Source organism: Pectinophora gossypiella, chromosome 21 (assembly GCF_024362695.1).
Source record: "Pectinophora gossypiella chromosome 21, ilPecGoss1.1, whole genome shotgun sequence".
In the NCBI taxonomy this organism is placed as follows: Eukaryota; Metazoa; Arthropoda; class Insecta; order Lepidoptera; family Gelechiidae; genus Pectinophora; species Pectinophora gossypiella.
In genome coordinates this window covers 4,627,492-4,653,547 of record NC_065424.1, presented here as the reverse complement: position 1 = coordinate 4,653,547, position 26,056 = coordinate 4,627,492, and the positions used below count along the sequence as shown (strand labels likewise).

The 26,056-nt window shown below is 39.7% G+C and overlaps 2 protein-coding genes across 2 annotated transcripts in view; both read right to left on the bottom strand.

Annotated features, from left to right (window-relative positions):
- Positions 1-5,207: 5,207 nt before the first annotated feature.
- The window catches only part of LOC126376652 (glutamate--cysteine ligase regulatory subunit), a 206,920-nt gene continuing 186,071 nt past the window's right edge, over positions 5,208-26,056 (bottom strand). Inside the window, exon 7 of the transcript XR_007567729.1 lies at positions 5,208-5,250. The gene's annotated coding sequence lies outside the window, so the exon portion shown is untranslated. The remainder of the gene's footprint in view (positions 5,251-26,056) is intronic.
- The window catches only part of LOC126376546 (putative transcription factor SOX-15), a 154,621-nt gene continuing 142,307 nt past the window's right edge, over positions 13,743-26,056 (bottom strand). Inside the window, exon 4 of the mRNA XM_050024013.1 lies at positions 13,743-16,244. Coding sequence (XP_049879970.1) covers positions 15,010-16,244 — 1,235 coding nt within the window. The 3' untranslated portion in view covers positions 13,743-15,009. The remainder of the gene's footprint in view (positions 16,245-26,056) is intronic.

The window sequence follows — 26,056 nt, the reverse complement described above, 5'->3', positions numbered from 1 at the left end:
ATCGTTAACGAGCTATTGTATACTACGTAATACGGCTGTTTCCAAACATGCCAGAGAGAAAATAAAAAAAGATGCAACGATAAGACGCGATAAGAGACGATGCTAGACTAAGAGCGATCGAGACCGAATGGGTGGACGCGAATAATCGTCTTAAGCGATTCGCAAAGCCAACTATTCTTACAGAACATTTTTTTTGTCTTATTGTAGATTTGCCGCAGATGGCATTAACTACTTTGCCGGACAAATGGGAAGCGCTGAAGGCTCTCACCCGGTACAACGTTTAAGACAACAGGCCTGAGGGTGCCCAGTTGGGCGCGAACCTCGGCTCAGGGCGTCGTCTGAGAGGAAAAATATTTGAAAGAATTAATCGACCCTAGTGGGTCGATAGCGATAAGCGCTGAATGAGGGAAATCGTCGACCACGCCGGAGGGGTCGGTATCGGGGTCCTGAAGTGTTTGGTGTCGCGAGCTGATTGGCTGCCTCTATGGCTAGAGTAATCGGGTCGTCGGGATCGTATATTACGTCCTTCGGACGCCGATACTTTTCAGTTCTTACAGAACAGACTAAGTAAAAAGTCACTGTGGTCTGTGGTACAACAGTTTGCTTCTCAAATGTAGAGCGCAGGTTCGAACCTTCCTGACGACCCGATTACTCTAGCCATAGAGGCGGCCAATCAACTCGCGACACCTAACACTTCAGAACCTCGATATTAACCCCGCCGGCGTGGTCGACGGTTTCGCTCATTCAGCGCTTATCGCTATCGACCACTAGGGTCGATTAAATCTTGTCACTAACACCTGTATACTTATTGGTGGCGGAGAGTTGCCGTTCTAAACGTAGTATTATTCGTTGTTCTATGCTCCAGGTATATTGCTTACCTCCATAGAAGTTAGTGTTATTCCACTCGCAGACGTGATGGTCACACACTAGCGGCGAGAACTTCTCCTTGGTGTAGTATGTGTGGCCGTTAGGCAGAATCTACAAGTAAAAATAACTTACTAATTAAATATATTTTATCTACTTACATACCTACTTATAAGTAAAGTACGGCTGAAAAGCCTCCCTCAATCAGCGTTTATCGCTATCGACCCACTAGGGTCGATTAATTCTTTCAAATATTCTTCCTCTCAGACGATGCGTTGAGCCGAGGTTCGCACCCAACTGGGCACCCTCAGGCCAGTTGTTTTAAACTTTGTACCGGGTGAGAGCCCTCAGCGCTCCCCATTTGTCCAGCCAAGTAGTGAATGCCATCTGCGGCAAATCTACAATAATAAGTCACGACAAAAAAAAAGTTTCAAACTTGGATACCGGATATGGCTTGCACAAATGAGTTATTAATTTATCTTAAGTGCAATTTCACTACCACAGTTAGCTCGATAATATAGACGGCAATACGAGTCGCCATCTATAATAGCCGACCCAACTGTCTGTGGTACCTAGTGAAATTTTTGTTGGTCTAACAGAAACCAAGCTTTCTGTTAGACCAACGTGATAGGTGCTGTTGGAAATGTACTTATATTTATGATGGTTTGTCGTGTTGTCGCACCGCTTCAGTCTCTTCTGTGGTCTGAGGTCCAGTGGTTGAGCGTTGGACTCACGCTCCGGAGGCCCCGGGTTCGAATCCCGTTGAGGACATATCAGAAAAACCACATTGTGTGTCCATTAATAAGTACTACGGAAAGTCATTAATGGATGAAAACAATATGCTATCGGTTTATCGTATAAATGTATGTATGTATGTGGTTGTAAGCTTCTCTTTTTTTACACAGGAATGGTAAATATTATGATACATTCATAATATTTTCAATAATTCTAATCGCGATTAGGACTAAGTTATAGGGTTGACACACCCTAAAATACAAAAGCCGGAGTCAGCGCTATAAGGCTGGACATTTTGCTCCAAAAGCCGGACATGTAAAATCAGTATGTACGTATGTGTATGCAATCATTGAAATGTTCAACCCAACACCAGGAACCCTGACACAAGGGTTGATGAATTTGGTACTTCACCTCATAACCCACACGATAGAAGAAGATTGAAATGTTGCTCTCTGGGCAAATAATCGCTGAACTCTCGCCTTTTTTCGGTGGAGTGCGACCATGTAAATACATTTATATTTTGTGTATTTTTTTTGTTTTATTCTTAGGTTAAGTAATTAATGTTGTTGTTGATTATGGATTTATAAGAAAGTGATATGTCTTGTTCTCTTGTCTGCTTGTCATATTTTTGTGTGTCTATTATTACAACACTTTACCAAAGGCGAACTTCGTTTTCATCTCTAACCTGACCACCACCGGCACTCCTTAGTATCCTCATATTAAGGTCAGGTTAGAGATGAAATGAAGTTCGCCTTTAGTAAAGTATTCTAATGATAGACACACAAATATTTGTCTATCACACACAAAAATATGACAAGCAGACAAGAGAACAAGACATATCGCTTATAAAGTCAGAAAATAAATTTAAAGCTCATGTGAAGCTTACTTTATGTAAAAAAGCTTATTATAAGATTAATGATTACCTAAATGATAAAAATGTCTGGTATTGAATGTGTTCCTCTAGTTATTAAATAACTTGTAATGTATACCATTGGTTTTTAAAAGATGTGTTGCTGTTGCAGTTTCTTGTCATTTCTTCTCCTCAGCCGGACCTTGCGAAATGACGTAAATTCAAAAATGTTACATTGACCTTCAACAAGTCTATCCATGATAATTACGTTGAATAAATGATTCTGATTTCGCTTTCTTATAAATCCAAAGTCAACAGTTGTTATATTGTGTTAAGTAAATGCATATGTGTGTTGTGGTTTGTTCGGGAAATAAAGGTTTTTATTTGATTATTTTTAGAGAGGAGTGGAAAAATCAAGGGGAGACCTTTGCCCAGCAGTGGGATCGAATAGGCTAAATACGATAAGATAAGAAGACATGTTTTTTACAGCTGGGCTGATGACAAAAAAGTATGTGTAGTCACACACAGGTCGCTCTCCGCTCGCCTGAGCCCGCCTGGGACCTTGCCCGGCCAGGGTTGTAGATAGTAGGTAGCTACTTTAACAAAAAGCCCCGACAAGCCCATGACCGGTTTAAGCACGACACCTGGCAACCCTACTCATATACAGGATGTTAGTGACATCGTAACAAAACCATGATGGTGAGTAGATATCAAGTGGAATTTTCCGTCGCAATATTCATGTATTTACATCCCCATTTGGCCAAGTTGCCGGACAAATGGGGAGCGCTGAGGACTCTCTCCCGGTAAGGCTACCGCAGCTCTGAATCGCAATCGCTCCGTAGTGTTGTTATTAACACGCTCGTCTCGGCTTGACAAGAACTGCGGGTTCAAATCAAGTACGAGTCAGAATTTTTTTCGATTTAAATTTTCTCTTTGGGCCTTCTCGTTTTGTGGTTAAAGCGCATTACTACAGAGCCCAAGCATGCATATAGGTAAGATATATTATATGGTAATTTACATAAATGACCACCGTAAAACCGTCTCAATAGTGAGACACTCTACGAGATCGCAATGGTACTAGAGGGAGATAAATATGCGGGGATAAAGCAGGTTTGTACTCCAAGAAGAGCTATACTTTCGTCGCCATATTGTAATATTCTTCTCCCGGTTACTACTTACTGATGTAAGTAAGTAGTCTTTACATGAGCCATGACAGGAGCTCAATAATAACCCTGACACCAGGGTTGATGGGGTTGGTAATTCACCTCACAACCCACACGATAGAAAAAAAGAGACCAGGTAAAAAATGCTATCAATATTTACCCGGATTTTATTTGAAGAAATTGAGGTTTGGTGAAGTAGGTACCATAGACTATTCGACCATAGACTATTCGACTATAGACGGCGGTATGGGTCACCTATCACGCTGGTCTAACAGAAAGCTCGGTGAGGTGTGGGTACTTAGTTTACCTTGCGATAGATGTACCTCTGACTACCCCATTGGGATATAGTCGTAAGCTTATGTTATGTGATTTGATGTTTGGAGGAAATCGCAAACAATCAAAACAATCAATCAATTAAGCGCAATCAGTAACAGTGCAGGCCCCAAAACTATAGCTTATAAGTAAACAATAATCAGCAACATATCTATAGCGCATGCGTGGAGTGCGAACCTGTAACGTGTGCGCACGCGACGGGAGCGGCGCGCGCAAAGGAAGATGCGCCTTTGAAGATAGCGCCGATACGTTTATAACTCCGACGCATACATTCGGCAGGGCTTCAGTGTCCGGTAATGAGGGCAAAGAATATAGGAGGATAAAGAAACTATTGATAGGAGGGTAGGCGGAAAAACCGGCCTCTCTGGTCCAGTGGTTGAGAGATGGGCTCACGATCCGGAGGTCCCAGGTTCGAATCCCGTTGAGGATATATCAGAAATATCACTTTGTGATCCCTAGTTTAGAGGAAGGGGAGGCCTTTGCCCAGCAGTGGGATCTTGTAGGCTAGATTAGATTAGATCCCTAGTTTCCTTAGAACAAGGAACTCGTAGCTCTTGTTAACCAATACACCACCGGGTCCTCCTCCTATCCATGCGAAAGCTATTCGACTTTATATATGTATCGTCATTAAGCCTACACCACCATCTTTGTGAGTTTCCCTAAGTTCGGGTGTTCTTCTTCTTCTTCCTAAGCCTTGTCCCGCTTATACAGGGTCGGCTCTCCTTATCCTATTTCTATAGGTTAGTCGGTTTTGGGCCAGTTTGGCGTCCAGGTCTAATTGTTTCAGGTCCTTTTGGACCGTCGTTAACCATGTGGCGGGGGGTCCCTAAGTTCGGGTGCGTGTTATATAAACAAAAATCTACAACACAGTTGCCTCGACCATTATAGACGGCGATACGGCTCACCACCTATCACGTTGGTCTAACAGAAGCTGAGGTGCGGGTACTAAGTACATCTTGCGATGGACGTACCCCTGACTACCCCCATTGGGATGTGGTCACGAGCTTATGTGTTACAATAAGTAAAAAATACAAAGCGGGATGAATTCGGAAGTCGCAGTACTAATTTAGACTTAAATACACGCCGAGAGGCCCTTTTATCTCAAGACGTTCACCACCACCTTATGATCATTCTAATGAACATCCTCTACACTTCTTGTACAGTCATGAGCAATGTAATGTACCCACTTTAGGACTCTGTCGCACTGACATATTTGACATTTAGTGAGACTTACAGTTCAATGTGTCAAAAAAGTTAATGTGACATTGTACCAAAGTGTATACATATTAATGCTCGTGACCGTACCTAATTGTTAGGTGAAAATTTTTAAGAGATGTTATTGTCTTGTCCTTGTGTGTGGCGTCTTTTTATAATAAACAATTTCTATTCTATTCTACAAATATTAATCCGTTCATCATCCATTTGGGTAGTTTCCTAGGTCAAAGATAAATTAAATGATACTATTCTAATTACTAAGTAAATAAAAACAGATCTAAAGGTTACAAAAAACGTTTTCAATTTTCTATTTAAGTTATTTGCTTCTATGCTGTTCTGGGAGCAAATAAAAAACATAGAAAACGATCAGCTGCTTGTCTTCCCGGGCATGTCGTTAAAACCGACAGAGGGATTGTGTCCTCTAACATGATGGACTAATGTTATGGGCGATAGGCTGATCCCTTATCACCATAAGGTTCATCATATCCAGCTTACGACATCGTATCAACAGTGGCTGCAAGTTATCTTTGATTACTTGTGGCTCTGCCCACCCCATTAGGGATTACGGGCGTGAGTTTATGTATGTATGTATGTTATTTATGAATTTTAATAAAGAAAAATGTAATAATAAGTGCCACATTTTGACATGTTTTTTCTAAGACGAATTTCGTGTTACGTTTAGTAACTACCGGGTGAAAGCCCTCAGTGCTCCCCATTTGTCCGGCCAAGTAGTTAATGCCATCTGCGGCAAATCTACAAATAGTCATTTAAAATAAAAGACTGAATTTGACTAGTAGGGAAGTACCCTATTCTTATTAAGTTTATATCGACAACTTTACTTGCGAGTTGTTTTAAAACAGTCCACATAATATCATCTACGTCACTTAAGTACAACATTTAATATGTGAACACATACATAATTTAGTCTCTTGTAATAAACTACTGGAGATGTATGATTGTGTATGGACATCACAATGTGACGTGAGGCCTCTGCACGATTTGTAAACGTCCATTTGACTTTAAACATATTTGTCGTTTATAAACAAATTAGTTCGCGTTTCAAATTTATTGGGCTACTGACTTAATGTAGTTTTAATAAATTTAATCTGCCGAGGTTGTCTTGTACTTAAAATCAATAAATAAACTGAAGACTACATTCGCAACTGCAATCAGAGGTACGGTCACGAGCATTAATATGTATACACTTTGGTACCATGTCACACTAATTTTTTTGACAAATTGAACTGTAAGTCTGACTAAATGTCAAATATGTTAGTGCGACAGAGTGCTAAAGTGGGTACATTATATTGCTCATGATTGTACTTATTTAATAGGGTAGGCAGACACCTCGGAATTCCACTTACTACAATCCTGATACATCACTTTCGCTTCATCCGCTCTCATCAAAGATCACCAAACCCTTGTCTGTAGCTTCTTGTCGCTTAATAAATAAAAATAATTTCTCTCAGACGATATTCATCTATATTGTGTCATTATCTTCCATTTTTCTTATTAGCTAGTGTTACATAAACTGCCTATATACGTCCCACAGCTGGTCACAGGCCTCCCCTCAATCAACCGCAGGGGGTATGGAGCATACTCCACCACGCTGCTCCAATGCGGGTGGATGGAGGTGTTTTTACGGCTAATAGCCGGGACCAACGGCTTAACGTGCCCTCCGAAGCACGGAATCATCTTACTTTTTCGGACAATCAGGTGATTCAAGCCTGAAAAGTCCTTACCAAACAAAGGACAGTCTCACGAAGTGATTTGGACAATGTAAATTAGCTAGTGTTAGTAACATTTTATTTAAGTAATTGTTTTTTTTTATATAATTTATTGAAGTATGAATCTACACCCAATGATGCAACAACGGAAAGTAGACCTATTGAAATAACTACTTGGCCGGACAAATGGGGAGCGCTGAGAGCTCTCAACTTGTTTAAAAAAGTAAGACGACAGGCCTGAGGTTTGATTTGGGCGTGAATTGTATCGTGGGGAACTAAGTGACGCGTACGAAATATGCTCTACCGCTTAACGTGCCTTCCGAAACACGGAGGAGCTCGAGATGAAAACTTTTTTTTTGTGGTCACCCACCCTATGACCGGCCTTTGCGAAAGTTGCTTAACTTCAACAACTACCTGAACGGTTCGGCGCTGGTTCTAGGGGTGGTATTAATAAAATTATCTCAGCTGAGACTGCCCTCAAGACCATGCTCAAGTCTCTGTTTTTATATGAGAACTGTCAGATTGACACGATCTTGAGAGCAGTCTCGAAGCTGAGGTTAGTTTATTAAATTTAATACAACCCTAGGTAAGTTTTGTGTTCAAATGAAGTTGGATAAAGAATAGATAAGAAAATATTACTTACTTAGGTAGTCGAGAGATGCCTATGATGAATCGTAGCTAGACGTAGCAATGAGCGACGTCATCCGAACTGACCTGTCGTCAGTCAGTTTCTTGCACGATTTTTAGGCACTTACTTTCTCGCACTTAGTTTTATATGCGCAAATGTCAAATTACAAATTATTTAGCTTTCTTAGATAAATTGTTTTTTCCCGTCGGTTTTTTCTGGTAACAAATTTTGAGAGAATGGTGGCTAATCGCGGGTACTTATGTTTTTTTTCGATTTTTTCTATTTGAGAAAGGCAAAGGAAAATCCATACAGCCTTCCTTTTTTAAGGCAAGAGAAAATCCATACAGCCTGGTCTGATTTCTTCATTCTCATAATGTTTTTGAAATAGACTCCATTTTGGGATATAGTCGTGAGCTTATGGTTATGTTATGTTCTGAGTATTATATAATCTGTGGTTCTGATAAAGGCCGAAACCATGTCAAAAAAAAAATATAAAAATACTTCAGTAACAAGTAAGTAAGTACTTAATGGAATGGAATGTCAAAAAAATATCTGACGTCATTTTTATATAGTATAGTATATAGTATGTCAATTGAGACGAAAAAATGACGTTAGATATTTTTTGACATTCTATTCCATTAAGTAAGTAAATACCTACTTACTTGTTACTGAAGTATTTTTATCATTTTTTTGTTTGTCAGCCAAGCTTGACAAGCAGCCAAAATTTACAAGCCAAAAAGTGTGTACTTACTTCTTCTTCTTATCGTGTCGATGGCAAACTAAATAGTATCGGCCCAAAACTTGGCAACAAGTATGGCGCTATCTGCAGCGCTCATCAGATCTTACTTAAATATTATAAACAACTTTAAAAAGTAGAGGTGAGCCATAACAACTTATTTCGCCGATTAAAAGCTAAGGTGTGAACCTAACCCACCTCCTTCGCGCCTCTACAAAAGCAGTGAACATTAAAGAAATAATAACAAAAATCAATAACGGCAACAAAATAAAAGACAAATAAAGACGATTGCAGATAACCCGCGAATTCTTCGAGATGTCTCCGAAGATGAAAACGTAAAGAAACAACAAAAACTTAATTATCACGTGTTAGACCGAGACGCGGCGCGCGGGAAATGATGTAACTCACAATTTTGGATATTTATATTTATTTTTAAGCCAAACAAAGGACAGTCACACAAAGTGATTTAGACAATATCCCCATCGGAAATCGAACCTGGACCTCCAGATCGTGAGCCGTGATCGTCACTTTGCGGGCTTGAATCACCTGATTGTCCGAAAAAGTAAGATGATTCCGTACTTCGGAGGGCACGTGAAGCCGTTGGTCCCGGATATTAGCCGTAAAAGCACCTCAACCAAGCCTGTGCCCAGCAGTGGGACGTGTATAGGCGTATTATGTTATGTATTCTTTCGCAGAAACTTACGGAGGGATTTTTTCGTTTTTTTTATTTATTTTATTCTGGCAATGGAATCCCATATATACCTTAAACTAAGAATACATAGAACTTTAAAAAGTTAAAATTAGTATTGCTATTTTTGTAGTATTTTTATGTCCTCCACAAAATGATGGACTAAGCATGGCTGTGACTGTGACTTGCTGCATATGGCATTAACTACTTGGCCAAATGGCGATAGTATACGTATATTTACTTAAGTAAGTATGTAGTCTTTACATGGCCTTGGGCGGCTCAACAGTAACACCAGGGGGGTTAAAGAGGCCACATCGAAGCAATTCATCTTTTAGGTGAATTGCTTTTTGCCTTGTGGTCTTGTTAACCCCCAGAGCTGACATGAGTTTAGTCAATGATTTCACAATCAATACCAGAAACACAATAAAATAGATAACCCGCAGTGGAGCAGCGTGGCGGAGTATGCTCCATACCCCCTCCGGTTGATTGAGGGGAGGCCTGTGCCCAGCAGTGGGACGTATATAGGCTGTTTATGTATGTACCAGAAACACACAGGTTTTTTCTTCTGGTGACTTATGGTTCCCTCCCAGTTAGGATTACGTGCGACTGTCATGTATGCTTATTTGTCCTCATATCATAAAGTAACCCAAAAGCAATCTTTTCCATTCCATTTCTCCGACACTTCGCTCGCAGCGATACCACAACGCTGCTGCCTCTTTTTTTTCTTTTTTGACGTGACGTATTGTAGATTTGCCGCAGGTGGCATTAACCTTTAACTACTTGGCCGGACGAATGGGGAGCGCTGAAGGCTCTCACCCGGTACAACGTTTAAGACAACAGGCCTGAGGGTGCCCAGTTGGGCGCGAACCCAGAAATCGCCATTTCTCACTTATACACTTTTGCATGGAAACGTCAATACATCAATACTGGGTAGATGGGGCGGAGCAAGGGCGGGAGATATAATTACAGGGCCGGAGCACGGCACCTCGGGCCGATACATACCCTGGACGTTGCTGCAAATTATTTAGTAATTTTAATTTTATTTGTACTTATTCAGCCTAATGGTTTTGTTGTGCCGTTTGCCAAGTGCGTGTGGTATGGGTTTGAATGTGAATAGCACCTAGTCGGCGGCTACGACGTTCTAGGGGTGATGAACGCGATACCGAAACGCAGTTTTTTCTTTTCACACGCCAATTTTTTTGACGTGACTTATTTATTGTAGGTTTGCCGCAAATGGCATTAACTACTTGGCCGGACAAATGGGGAATGCTGAAGGCTCTCACCGGGTTACAACGTTTAAGACAACAGGTTTAAACTCAGTGCGTCGTCTGAGAGGAAAAATATTTAAAAGAATTAATCGACCCTAGTGGGTGGATAGCGATAAGCGCTGATTGAAGGAAATTGTCGACCACGCCGGCGGGGTCGGTATCAGGGTCCTGAAGTGTTTGGTGTCGCGAGCTGATTGGCTGCCTCTATGGCTAGAATAATCAGGTCGTAACTTCACACGCCTAAACTAAAGGGGTAGGCAAAGGTGTACAGCTTACACAGCCGTTCCTCGCCGCCAGCTTTGTTTACGTCCCATGTAATAGGCCATTAACCGGGCACAATATTGGAAACTACGTGATATCAATAGGCTAGTTTCCAACTAGTCAAATCAATTACTTTTTAATAAACGTCAAAACACGAAACTGCTCTATGAAAAAACACATTGTGACGTCATAAAAAAACGTGATAAAATGTCTGTCTTATAAAATTAAGTTTTTCTTGAATAAAATTCATAAATAAATTAAACAGAAAAAAGAAATTGTTTTTCCTTAGTATTAGATCTGTCTTTATTTAGTAATCAGAATTTCATAATTTATCTTGAACATAGTACACGACACAATAATCTATGATCTAAATTTGAATTCAAACTCAAAGTCGAATTTTGAATTTTAATTTTAGAATATATTTTTTTTTTTTAATTTTTTACTTACTACATTTTAACTAGCTCACAATCGATTTTGCGTAAAGTAAATAGGTACCTAATCTGACCTAATTATAGTATACAATTTGGTTTTCCTTACTACTACTTACATAACAGTACCTAACCGTTCTCATTTCTAAGAATTATTCATTTAATATTTCGCAACGATACTAGGTTTTTACACTTTAGGTTTAGCGATTCTATTTCCTTTGTATTATTATACTTAATATTACAATAGGAGGAGCTCGGTGGCGCAGCGGTAAACGCGCTCGTTCTGCAATTGTTGAAGTTAAGCGACTTTCGCAAAGGCCGGTCATAGGATGGGTGACCACAAAAAAAAAAGTTTTCATCTCGAGCTCCTCCGTGCTCCGAGGCACGTTAAGCCGTTGGTCCCGGCTGCATTAGTAGTCGTTAATAACCATCAATCCGCACTGGGCCCGCGTGATGGTTTAAGGCCCGATCTCTATCCATCCATAGGGAAGGCCCGTGCAGTGGGGACGTTAATGGGCTGATGATGATGATGATTACAATAATACTTAACTGTGTGTCCCTGTGATCCTGTGGCTTGCTTACCAACCAGGGAGCGCCAGTTCGAACCCTAGTACCGGACTTGCCATGAATGAGTTTTTAATTTATCAAAAGTGCAGTTTTTACTAACACAGTTGGCTCGATCATTATGGACGGCGATACGGCTCACCACCTATCACGTTGGTCTAACAGAAAGCTCGGTGAGGTGTGGGTTGTTAGTTCATCTTGCGATGGATGTACCTCTGACTACCCCAATTGGGATAGTCGTGAGCTTAAGTTATAAATACTTAAGTAAATGATATGCTCAATGTATTAAATAACAACTGATTTCCTTATCTTCTTCTATCATGTGGGTCGTGAGGTGAATTACCAGCCTCATCAACCCTGGTGTCAGGGTCACTATTGAGTCGCCAGAGGCCCCTGACATGACTTTATAACGACTACGTACTTACATCAATAAGTAGTAACCGGGGCCAACGGCGTAACGCGCCTTCCGAAACACGGATCGTCTTACTTTCGGACAATCAGGTGATCAGCCTGTAATGTCCTAACCAAATTAGGGACCACAAAGTAATTTTTGTGATATATCCTCACCGGGAATCGGGATTTCCTTATGGAATTGAGTTTTACCTTCTAGACCTTCTTCTTCTTCTTATCGCGTGGGTTGAGAAGTGGAATACCAGCCTCGTCAACCCTGGTATCAGGGTTATGATTGAGCCACCAAAGGCCTCCACACCTATTCCTGTTTACCATCACCACTAATAGCTTAATATACAGGGTGTTTAGTGACATCGTACCAAATACTGAGGGGGACGATTCAGCTCATTATTTTGAGTTATTATCAGGCGGAGCCCTGGTATCAGGGTTGCCCGCCAAAAGCTTAACATCTACAAATAGTTGTAGAATCCGACTACTTCACATGCCATCCGAAGCACGGATCATAGCCTGCAATGTCCTAAGCAAACAAAGGGATTTTTGTGATATTTCCCCACCGGGAATTGAATCCGGGACCTTCGGATTGTGAGCCTAATGGTATGTGTCATATTGCAGATTTCGTTACGTCAAATATTGATCTTCTAATCGTATCGATGGCAAACCAAATAGTAGCCCAAAATTTGGCAAAAATCAACAAAAGTCTGTTATGTCCCAACCAAACTAGAGATCACAAAGTGATTTTTGTGATATGTCCCCATCGGGATTCGAACCCGGGACCTCCGGATCGTGAGCCCAACGTTCAACCACTGGACCACTTACTAACTAATGTAATGTAAGTAAGTAGTCGTTACATGAGCCATGTCAGGGGCGTTTGGCGGCTCAATAATAACCCTGACACCAGGGTTGATGAGGTTAGTAATTTACCTCACAATCCACACGATAGAAGAAGATCAAAAAAAGTCATCTGATCCTCCTGCGTGGTGGTGGTGGTGGATAGTGATGTAAGCAAAAGAATACCACATTTTTAGAATATAAATTTTATTACTCCTTATAAATTTTCTTACAAATAGGAAGAACTAAGATCGCAGTGCGAGTGTGTTTAACTAAACAACTAAAAAATTGCAACATAAACTAGAAAAAAAATTAAATAACTTTTTAGTACAAATATAACTATGAGACATTTTATTAATAATCTTACAATTTATACAGATAACGTATGGAATTCATAACTTTATAAAAACTAAAAAAAGATAATTATAAAAAATAAAAATAGGACTTAAAAGCTATATCTACAGGCTTATTGGAAGAGCTAACATTTCGTTTTTTTGTTATTTTCGACTACAAAATATACAAAAATAGTTACAAATAAATAATCTTTTACATAGGAATCGATTAATTTACCTTTGTGGTAAGTACATGGGTTTGGACAAAATGAAAAAAAAAAAAACTTATGCCGAAAAGGACGTTCTAAAGTAGCACCAAAATTCGCCAAATTGACAAAGTATAATGAAAAATATATTTCTAAAATTATGATTATTTACAAAATTCATCTCGTCAGATTCGTCTTTCCATTAAAAAAATATTACACAATAATAATAGGTATTTTTTTGAGTTAAGATTCAAATCTACGAGCGACTTTTCACAGATTTTTTTTTCACTAGACCTATTAATTTTCGCTTCTAAAAGCCTAAAACTGGGGCCTAGCCAAGTTGCAAACGATTATGGTAATCCACAGTGACAGTGAAATGTCAACCCTATATACCGGGTGTTAGTGACATCGTAACGAATACTCAGGAGGATGATTCAGACCATGATTCTGAGTTTAAAAAAATCATGATTTCTTTTTAAAATATTTTTAATTCTATACTTTTGCGATAGAAAATTCCACTTGATAATCACTCAGAATAATCAGCTGAATCATCCCCCTCAGTATTCGTTACGATGTCACTTACACCCCGTACAAGTACATACAGTAGCCATACAAGTAGGTATGAGTGTTAGTGACACCGTAACGAATACTGAGGGGGATGACATCAACTCAGAATTGTGGTCTGAATCATCTCTCAGTTTTCGTTACGACAGCCTGTATTTTTATCACTCTCACTGTTGATTGCCATAATTTTTTGCAACTTGACTAAGGCCGGGGCCTTCAGTATCAATTTCAGAATCAGTTTCTCTAATAAATATTCACAGGTAGCTTTTGATACACATTTTACCGTATTAGTTAAGTACGTTTTAGGTTATAAACCATGTCTGTTGTAGTCACTGTGGTCGTATGGTACATCGGCTTGCTTCTCAATCGGGGCAGCGCCGGTTCAAACCCCGGTCACACCAAAGACATTTAATACAAAACACCTAGTTTTACACAGACACTACACGTGTGTACGCGTGACGTCTGACGACCATAAAATTTAAGACAAAACTAAGACCGAGGGGGTGAGGTAAACCTAGCTCAACCGCTGGTGGGGAGCGGAAAGTTGTCTCTCTTTACGTAGTATTATTCTTTATCCTACGTCCCGGTACCAGACTTGCACCAATGACTTACAAATTTATCTTAAGTGCAGTTTTCACTAATAGAGTTAGCTCGACCGTTATAGTCGGCGATACGGCTCACCGCCTATCACGTTGGTCTAACAGAAAGCTCGGCGAGGTGTGGGTACTTACTGAGGTGTGGGGACTACCAACTGGGATGTAGTCGTGACCTAAAGTTATGTCTGTTGTAAAGTATGAAAACGCTTAGTTTGAAAGATTCCCGTGGTCTTCTAGTCTAGTTTCAGTTTCTGCTCACTGGGCATCGTCTACTAGGAAGGTCAATTTAGTGTCATGACAACATTTCTCCTGAATGTCCATCACGTGGGTTCATTATTTTTACCAACATTTAATAGAAAACATTTTGTATACCAAAATCTAGCTTCTGCGTTTCCTTAAATACAACAAACAATATTTCATGTGTTCAGTACATTTGCTCGTGGAATTGATCTTTTTTTATTTTCTTCGTTATTTTCTAAGTGATATTCACCTAGCACATCACCTAAAACATCTCAATCTTCACAAATTGGTTCCCTATTTATTACAGATACATTATCGACATACAAGATCTCTTTGGGCTAATTAGAAGTCCTTATAGTCTAATCATCAGTTCTAGTTGCTGTAACAGGTCTGTCTGACTCCGGCCAGTATGACGCTAAACTCATCCTCAGGCCTCACCTCAGGGCCGGGAGCCGCCGGAGTGTAGGTTGTCGGTGGGGCCCCGGAGATCACCGAGGCGTACGGAGAGGGGTACATCCTCTCGCAGTACTCAGGCCCCGGCGCCTGCTCGCAGTACGGAGCCCTGTACTGCTGCGGCTCATATCTGTACTGCTGCTGCTGTTGATGCTCCATCGCACCACCCTCCTGCCCATAATCCAGATACTTATCAAACTCACGAGCGTCAACATCTGACTCTGGAGAACCAGTCCGTATCTCCGGGCGCTGGTTCATGAACTGCTCCGACTCCTGCTGCTGCTGGCTCGGAGGAGGCTCCTCGGAGAAGTAGCTCCCGCCGGTGTCGTACTCCGTCTTCGGCTGCTCAGGGTAGTGGGACACGTACGATTCCTCAGTCTTATACATCTGCTCGTATTGCTCATATGGATGGTATTGAATACTGTATTCCGTCGTCATCGGACCGCTTGGAGCTGATGACACCCGTGGAGTGCTCGTGCCTAGTGCCTGCTGATCCTGAGACGTCGCGACCGGAGGGAAGAACGTTCCGGTAACAAGCGGCGGCTGCTCAGCCAGAGTCCTCTGAGTACACATCACGTACATCCCATTAGCCATACCCATAGCGGCCACAGGAGCGGGAGAAAAAGACCCCGGCGTCCTGTAAGGCTTGTAAGGTGAGTACGAGTCAGAAAGAGACGACGCATTTATCGCTCTTCGTCGTTCTTCGTATTGGAAGTTCTCTTTTTCATTCTCTACGGGAGAAGCGTCAGGCGTCGGAAGAGGCGCTTCGGCTGGGGCGCTCCTCCTGCCCTGGGGTTCTGGGGACCTCGCCGGAGAAGACTCGGGGGTTTGGACGTGGCCGTTGAACTGGTTTGACTGGTAAGAATCGGAAGCTAGCGGGGAGGTGCGGTAGGGGGAGAATCCTGCTCCGGGGTTGTGTGAGAATCTCGCGTCGGGGGAATCTGTGGCGGCGGCGTAGGGGGAACCTAGGGCCGCTGATGCGGGCGGCGCTGACGATGGCGTGGTCGGCTGGTTGGGCCGCGTCTTGGTCTGCTTCCGCCGCCGAGGTCGGTACTTGTAGTTAGGGTGCTCAGTCATGTGGATGACTCGAAGACGCTCGGCCTCCTCCACGAACGGTCGTCGGTCCTGGGGAGTCAGCGAGCGCCATTTTTTACCTGAAAAATGGAAAGGTTTGAATTAGACATCTATGTGAATCAAAAAAAAAATAGCCAAGGCTATATTTTTGAACCGTCTTAAGTAAACATTTCTCTCGAATATGATAGAGTGATGAGAGATGAACTGTGGTGTGTACTATCCGAGTATGGGTTGGACGGCAACCTGATACGCGCGCTGAAGTCTTTGTATAAGGGTTCTAGTGCGTGTGTCAGAGTTAATGGCGCTCTGTCTTCCTGGTTCGACATCACTGTTGGTGTCAGGCAGGGATGCGTGGCGTCACCATGGCTGTTTAATTTATTCATGGATAGTTGTCTGAATGAATTAAAAGAATCTGTGAGTGGGGTAAGAATGGGGGAGTTGCTTCTGAAGTGCCTCCTATATGCTGATGATCAAGTTCTTGTAGCATCATCGGCGGAGGATCTTCAGTACATGGTATCTCTAATGGTAGGTGAATTACAAAAGAAGGGTATGAGAGTGAATGTTAATAAGACGAAAGTTTTGGTGATGGAAAGAGAAGAAAATGTGTCTGAGTGTAGAATTATGATTGGGAATGAAATGGTAGAACAAGTGAATGAATTTGTGTATTTGGGTACTATGTTTACAAGGGATGGTAAATGTGATGAAGATATAGAAAGGAGAGTGAGATTGGGTAATTCAGTGAATGGGGCAATGCACGCAGTTGTTAGTAGCCAATGTATCTCGCAAGATGCGAGGATGGCTGTTCACAATGCAGTGCTTGTCCCTACGCTGAAGTACGGTAGTGAATGTTGGGTATGGCAGAAGAAGCATGAAAGTAGGATCAATGCCGTAGAAATGAGGTCTTTGCGTAGCATCTGCGGTGTGAAGTTGAGTGATAGAGTGAGAAACAGTGTGATAAGACAGAGATGTGGTGTAAAAGACGATATAGTGACTAGGATTGAGAAGGGAATGTTAGGTTGGTTTGGACACGTACAGCGGATGAAGGATAATAGAATTGCAAAAGCGGTATATAACGCGAAAGTTGATGGTAGGGCTGGCAGAGGAAGACCGAGAAGGACTTACGATGACCAAATTGGAGATGTCCTTAGAAAAGGTTCAATACGATCTACTCTGAACCGGCGTGCGTGTAAGAAGCGATTGATGAATGTGGAGGAAGCAAGAGAAGTGTGTCAGGATCGAAGCAAATGGAATTCTATAGTCTCTGCTTACCGCGGTGGGAAATAGGCGTGAGTTTATGTATGTATGTTCTCTCGAATAAGCGTTCCATTTTTCTGCACAATATAAAATCAATCATAGAATGAATACTAATGATTATTTCATGATATTGGCCAAAAATGAAAGGTTACGCTCAAAATGTCTAACATTGAAACCACACAACAGAAGAATGCAATACAAATGAAACATAACACCAAAATTATTACAAATTACCAAGATTCAGATAAACGGAAATAACGTAAGTGGAATGTGAAGTAAAATAAAATAGTCTGTCAAAGTAGTGAGGCTAAATAATCTCGATAATGTTTTATCGAGTAACTATAAAACACCTTCTTCGTGTGCCTCATAAATAACCTGCGAGGTTTGACCAAGTGACTTTTATTTGCTAATAGTTTTTAAGCTATATAACTTAGTGGGTAAGGTGTGTAATCCCTTGTAGGTGGAAGCGTGAGGTTCGTTCAGAAATTATCAAGAAGCTTGAACAATCTTTGAGGATATTTATCAACGCGACACTACTTGCTACTGGCAAAACAAACAACTTCACTCCTAGTGTTGTACCGTTTCGATGAAAGTATCGATTATTCGAATTTGAATAAACTTATTTAATCTAAGTAAATCATCATCATGGTGCTTTTCCATTTTTGTAAATGCACGCAATAGCATACAAGATTCAACTGCTGGATGTTATACTGGATTTTGTCTCGGCCACTTTCGCACCAGGGTTAATATGAGATTGGTCATTCATCTCACAACCCTTATGAGAGATGATGGACTGAGTATAAAGAAAAAACAACAAAGAATTCATATTATATCATTCCGGGAATATAGAAGACTATTGCCTTACTAATAAAAAAGGTGAACGTGTGTTTAAGTATTTGATAGCTAAACAAAGTTCAATTTGAGGATTCAATTTTGCATAAGAGACTGAAGACAAGGCTTCAGCTTATTTTGATTATGAATTACGAAAATTAAATTACTAAAGTCAAGGCTGTATGGTCCGCAGATCTTTGCCTGCCTGATATAAGGCAAATTTAAAAAAAATCTACAACTAGATTATCATTTGGCCGTCAAAACACTTTCATGTTTTGCGTGTTTTGCTTATTTTTTTAATGGTAAGACGGTAAAAGTTTATGCGCTAAAAGCCTGTCTTACACGATGTTCATGATTACACCACAATTTATTAAGAATAAAAAAATATTTATATGAGTCAATTATGTATCTAAAGATAAATTGCTTAGGTAATATCTATTAAACAAGACATAATATAGGATTGAATATAGGTAGGTACATAGTTAGTTATATTACAGTTAAATACTATATTTATGATGGGTTTTTTACTGCTTCACAATGACGTCAAGAGCAAAGTTAGAACACGTTTAACAAAATAAATGTGTTAAATTAAGTACCTAGGACATTTACGTATATAAAAATAAGTGCGCATTGCAAACAAATGTCAAATAGCAATATTGCTTTTTAGATGAATTGCTTCGATGTCACCTTTTTAAATCCCCAGGCGGTCTAAAGAGGCTACGTTAAAGTTTTTCATCTAAAACACAATGTTGCTATTTAAAATTTGTTGATGTTAAATTACAATGTTGATTTTTTTTTACTACTGTGCCATTTTTGGGCGGTAAACTGTAATATCAACTCTATAATAATCGTCTACCATCAAGTTTAGGTTTATATTCCACTGAATTACCGATCTATATACCGATAATATATGAAACAAATAAAAGAGAAGGTGCAGGTCGTGTCGTATCGGGAGGTGAAGGTTTTGGCGGGAAGAAGAGAGGAATGGCGGTTACTCCACCGACAAGAGCGCAGCTCTTAAATAGAGAGAGAGAGAGAATTACCGATCTATGATTACGTATTACGCACTGAACGAATAGCAGTGGCGCCACGGTTATGTAATTTTGACTCCATTCGCTCAATAAAAAACCTGATTAATTACAATTGTAATTTCTAACATCCAACCACTAGCTAAAAAATATTGTAAAGGAGCACACACACCGTCAATCAGAGCCAGGTATACCATCTGAGTGATGTTAATGTCAAAGTGACTAATGTGAGCGCTGCCTAGCGCGTCGCACGATTAGTGTGGCCAATCGATATTTTTTATCGATATTTTTATTATTCACTTAATGGAAAGAGAAGGGGGAGGCCTTTGCCCAGCAGTGGGACATTGATTAGGCTACAGAAAAAAAGTCAAGGAATTAATTATTGCTTTTGACATCGAAGAGTTTTTGCAGTCATTGTGTTGAGTTTGTATTGCCTCTCTCTTTGAGGTCCCAGGTTTGAATCCAGCTCAGGCCTGAACCAATGATTGACGAATTTGTTTTCGAATTCATGTTTGGATCATAAATGATTATCACGTGCTCAGCGGTGAAGGAAAATATCGTGAGGAAACCCACAAACCATGAGACATGAATTTTCGGAGGTATGTGACTTAACCTGTATTGGGCTGGTTTTTCCTTCGCGGGCTGGTAGGTCAGAGAGGCAGTCGCTTCTGTAAAAAACCGGACCTGTCAAATCTTCAGGTTAGGTAAGCGGACCCTGTGAAAAACGGGGTAATGCTAGGGTGATGATGATGATGGTGAGTTGAGTTTGTATTTTAAAAGTCCGATCTCTGGTAATCCGTAAGTATATTGTGTGAGGTTTACTCAGTTATTGTCATAATTAAAACACATAATGCCGGGTTCGTACCGCGTTATTATAAGGGATATGATACTACCAATATTTCAACACTGTTTGCAATGGGACCAATCCAATGATTCAATTTCATCAGTCGTCCCGTACCGTACCGTACGGTACTACCGTACCGTAATACCGGGTTTTTACCGCGTTATTATAAGGGATATGATACTCTCAATATTTCAACACTGTTTGCAAGTGCCATGATCATGGGACCAATCCAATGATCCAATTTCATCAGTCGTCCCGTGATCATGGCACTTGCACTAGTGTTGAAATGTTGGGAGTTTCATATCCCTTATAATAACGCGGTAAGAACCCGGTATTATGTGTTTTAATCCGTAGTAGATATTGCGGTGGAGTATGCTCCACTCTCACCCATCTGTGAAGGGAATGTCGACTTCCATACATTCATCGGAAGATGAACTAATCACCCACGCCTCACCCATCTCTCTGTTCACCCAACGTTAGAAGTTTAATTAAAAATAAAAACAAAAAAAATTGTCAATCACAATATGCAACACACCTTTCTTTTACAAACAAAAACCATGTAACTACTTCCTACATATTTCTTACGTCCAAATGAAAAAGTGTGTAAGTCTGTTTTTATTGAAATTAGTCGGTAAGATTAATGCCAGTGACATGTCTACTAGGGTCGTCCATTTAACTGTCTGTTCGTCTGTAGATGAGTACCACAGATTAAATAATAATAGTTTTATAATTAAGTGACGATTTACAGTTAGCGTAATATGGGTGGCGTGGTTCAGTTGAAGATATCTTTTGATAAATTTGTTTTTGATTTCTTTTTTGATTTTTGCTAATAGACGTGTTTTATAACCGATAAAGCCCACCTTAGAATACGTGTTTCCTGTGTCTTCTGAATCATTATCCCGTTTTTCATAGGGTCAACTTATTTAACCTGAAGGTTTGACAGGTGCAGATTTTTACAGAAGCGACTGCCTGTCTGATCTGCCAACCCGCGAAAGGAAAACCGGTCCAATACAGGTTAGGTCACATACTTTCCACTGAAAATCCATTTAATAATAATACATTCTCGGGAATGTGGGTTTCCTCACGGTGTTTTCCTTCACTTATGTTTATGATCCAAACATGAATTCGAAAACAAATTCGACAATCATTGGTTTAGGCCTGTGCTGGATTCGAACTTGCGACCTCAAAGTGAGAGGCAAGCGTTCTGCCAGCTGGGCTAGCATTTGTATTATTATTTGTATCTCGGGCCTATGGAGTCCCTGACTTTTGGAAGGCGTGTGTGGAGCTGAAACCAACTTATTATAGGACAAACGTCTCTAGGGGTGTATAGAACGTATTGGGTAAAAAAAACTAGACACAATATCCGAAGTCCAAGTAGTAATTCGCAAGTTAGATTTTTTTTACTGGTTCGACTGTCGAAAAATTGGAAAAATAATAAGCTTGTACATACACACATACATACATAAACTCACGCCTATTTCCTACCGGGGTAAGCAGAGACTATAGAATTCCATTTGCTTCGATCCTGACACACTTCTCTTGCTTCCTCCACATTCATCAATCGCTTCATACACGCGCGCCGGTTCAGAGTAGATCGTATTAAACCTTTTCTAAGGACATCTCCAATTTGGTCATGGTAAGTCCTTCTCGGTCTTCCTCTGCCAGCCCTACCATCAACTTTCGCTTTATATACCGCTTTTGCAATTCTATTAATAAGCTTGTAGTTAGGTGGAATGTAATAATTTCATAGACTAAAACACTTAGCTTATGATGATAGATAGCACAGCATAGCATATTACAATAGGCTAGTTTTACTAAACGTCAAAACACGAAATGACTATGGAATTTGTATGAAAAAGCACACTGTCACGTCATAGAAAAAGTGATAAAATGTCGGACTTTTTAAAGTTTTTCTTGATTAAAATTCATAAATAAGTTAAGTTAGAAAAGAAGAAAATGTTTTCGTTAATTTTAGATCTGTCTTTATTTATACGTAGTAATAAGAATTTCATAATTTGTTTTTTTTTTATTTTTTTTTATTTAGACCTACTGCTTATAAATAAAACAGAACATTTAACAAAGTACTTATTTAACAAACCAACTTAAGCTACTTAAAGGTTACCCTAGATAAGTTATACAGATAGAAAGGTACATTATCATTATGAGCAGACTTGTGCATCTTCAACTCTAGTATACGACCCAATTATATTTTTTTCATTTCTGTCTAGGCCGGTGTAGTACTACCAATACTAAATAAAAAAATATATTTTTGTGTTGAATTTGAAGAGATAAGTATCTATGCTTCGATCCTTCTGCTTTTATTGCAAGATAAGTTGAAAAATATCTCAAATTTTAAGAACGAATTTATCACACCATCGATATGTCTTCCAGAGATTGAACCAAAAACTGAGTTATCTTTTAAAAGTATGTCTTCCAGAGATTGAACCAAAAACTGAGTTATCTTTTAAAAGTACAATTTTTGACAAAAATAGATTTATTCTGAGAAACCACCCCAGTGGCTAAAATCTTATCCAAATCGGTTTAATAAATGAGCCGCCATTAAGTCAAGGGATGGGGAGCAAGGCCTTTTGTTAAATGAATCGTGGAATGACACTTATCAATCAAAATGGATGGGTTTGCCTGGAAATGTTTTTTTTTGAGTTACACCGCTTTAAGTAAACACAAAACAAGAGCGTTTTTGAGTTATGTAAGTTTCACTGAGAGTCAATGAAAAATATGAAAATTATTTGTGTCGTGAATTATTTAATAAAAAGCAGATATTTTTTAACATAGTTTATCTAGGTAATATATTTATCAACTTATTATTTTGTCTATCCCGCTACGCTTTTATTAAATTCATTTCCTATAAGTACCTAAAGGTTGCCTGGAAGATATTGCTACCTTAGCGATAAGGCCACCTGTTGTACTACCTCATCATCATCATCATCAGCCGTACGACGCCCACTGCTGGGCATAGGCCCCAAGGATCTCCACGACGATCGGTCCTGCGCTGCCCGCATCCAGCGGCCTCCCGCGACCTTCACCAGATCGTCGGTCCACCTTGTAGCGGGCCTACCCACTGAGCGTCGTCCGACACGTGGTCGCCATTCTAGAACCTTTCCGCCCCAGCGGCCATCGGTTCTCCTCGCTATGTGTCCTGCCCACTGCCACTTCAGCTTTGCAAGTGGTGGTGGGAGTGGTAGTGGTAGTTGTACTACCTATCTAATTGTAATACTTACCTAATGTATTTTTAATATGATTTAAGTGCAATAAAGAGAGTTTTTGTATTGTATTGTATTGTATTGTATTGTAGGTATTCTATAATAGAATGTGTTAGTACTTACTTAGGTACTCCTCACTAATTCAAAAGCCACATTCTTGTCGGCGTAGCATTTTTCATTCTTCTCTATCAAAGGCCAATTCTAATTCATATCTTCTAGATAATCACTAAACTTTAATCTATTGTAAGTAGAATGGAATCAAGAGAAAACCAGTTTGTTAAAAAAAAATATGGCACCGCCAAACTCAAGTTGTAAATACCGTATCACATTTACTACTAATACAATTAAAAAAAAACGCTAACCAAAGGCCTATGACCCCAATTTTTTATATATCCAAAACAGAAGCCGAAGAAAAAAACCACAAAACTAATGATAACATTTTAATGATGCGATCCATCATACTTGTTATGTTATGATACGAGCCACGGTGGTCGTCAGCCGTCGACGGTCGTCGTAGGCTGTATAACTCTTCGTATCATTAATTAGATCAATTATTTATGAAATTAATGACCCGTGGAGTAATAAGTGCAATTATACTGTCATTTAAGTTACGTCGTTTTGTCTTAGGTATTACTAAGCTCCCGGATTGAGTACTAAACAAAACAAAGTCCTCGCGTGCCGGCGTGTGTGTATGATACGATTGATGAATGTGGAGGAAGCAAGAGAAGTGTGTCAGGATCGAAGCAAATGAATTCCATAGTCTCTGCTTACCCCAGTGGGAAAAAGGACTGAGTTTATGTATGTGTACCCCTCAATTAACCGAAGGAGGTACGGAGTATACCTACTCCAAATACAGATAGACACAAAAACAGAATCGAAATTCGTTATGAGTTTGACCCTAAAATCTTCTGACCATATCGATTTTAACTTTAGTACTATATCAAGCCTCTAGATGTTGGTCTTCAATTTTTTTTACCGTCAACGGATGTCACCGCGCACGCGCTGCATTCTAAATTCGAAAAACCGCCATTCCGCTCTATCTAGAACATTTTATATACTGCTATCTCTTTCGTATTTATTTTTTTGCATTTCGATTCCGAATGCGTGGTCATTTTTGTCGTTTTTTTCTGAACCCCGTTGTCTATAGCCTTGCTGTGGCCGGTAGCGGGATATATTTTTTTCATAAAAAAGGTTGAATTTCCACTTTGTGTTTCGGTAATAAATTAAGGTTTGATTTAAGCGTGGTGTCGACAATTTCGGGTTTATTTGGCTGAAGAGAAAAGCTTGGAATGTACAAAACTGACATGACTCACGCCTGCAATACCTGTAGCGTATGTAGTTACCATGAGTTCCCAGAAAAAAAGAAGCTAAATACACTAACAACTTCTATTTTATTGATGTCCCTCGGTAATTATCGCATTTCCAAATTTAAACGAGTGCTTGTTTTCATGTTCATCAATTATTATAATAATATTTATTGTGTTGCAGAATTTGAATTTCGAACTAAGTAAGTTTTTGTTGTTTTTTTCACGCGGGAATCAAAAATAAGTTCTAAATTCAAATTTTAATTCTACTCAAAACAGTTACTTTTTACTAAACGTCAAAACACGAAATTACCATGGAATTTGCGTGAAAAAGCAACCAGTGACGTCATAGAAAAACGTGACAAAATGTCGCACTTATTATTACATATTTTAATTAAAATTCATAAATAAGTTAAATAGAAAAAATTAAAACGTTTTGTCACCTTTAGATCTGTCTTTATTTAGTAATCAGAATTTCATAATTTATCTTTAACTAGGAAACTACCTAAGTATGAGGGGCATTAACAAAATAGTGCGAAAGGGACATATATCAGTAGCTGACATACCAGTCAAGCTAACGTAGATAAGTTGGAAAGTCGTTTAAAAAAAATCCAATCCAAGTAGTTATGCCGTCTGCAGCAAATCTACAATAAGTCCCGTCAAAAAAGTTTAAAAAAATGAAATGTATTTCTTAGCTTCAGTATGTGGACTATCAAGGTATGTATTAGTGTAGTAAAATTGTCCATGGAAAATCTCTAACAAGTGATGTCAAAAACCCTATTGATTTTTACATCAACGATGGACTCAGCCCAGGGGTGTTGGATTCTTAACTCAATCCATTTTCATTCCCACTGGCTGCCGCAGTAAAATACTTGTATATACTAAAACTTTCAATCAGAAACAGCGGGCGAATAATATTCCTTTAAGTTGGCGCATTCTATATTCCTTAAGAGAAACAGTAGTGGCATTCTATGTTGTCGTTGGTTAGGGCTGCCGATGATGTTCTGGGGGGTTAAAAAGGCCGCATCCAAGCAATTCATCTAAAAAAGCAATATTGTAATTTGACATTCGCGCATGTGCAAACAAATGTCAAAAAGCAATATTGCTTTCTTAGCTGAATTGCTTCGATGTGGACATTTTGACCCCCAGATAGTTTTTCGTATCTGAAACTCTACAGTTGTTACTGACATCGTAACGCAAACTTTGAGGTATGATTCAGAGTTGATATCAAGTGGAATTTTCGTACATACATACATAAATAAACTCACGCCTATTTCCCACCGGGGTAAGCAGAGACTATAGAATTCCATTTGCTTCGATCCTGACACACTTCTCTTCTTCTTCTTGGAATTTTCATTATTAATAAATTGGTTAAGCAAGCTCTAAGCCAATGCTCTCGGTAGCCCTAAG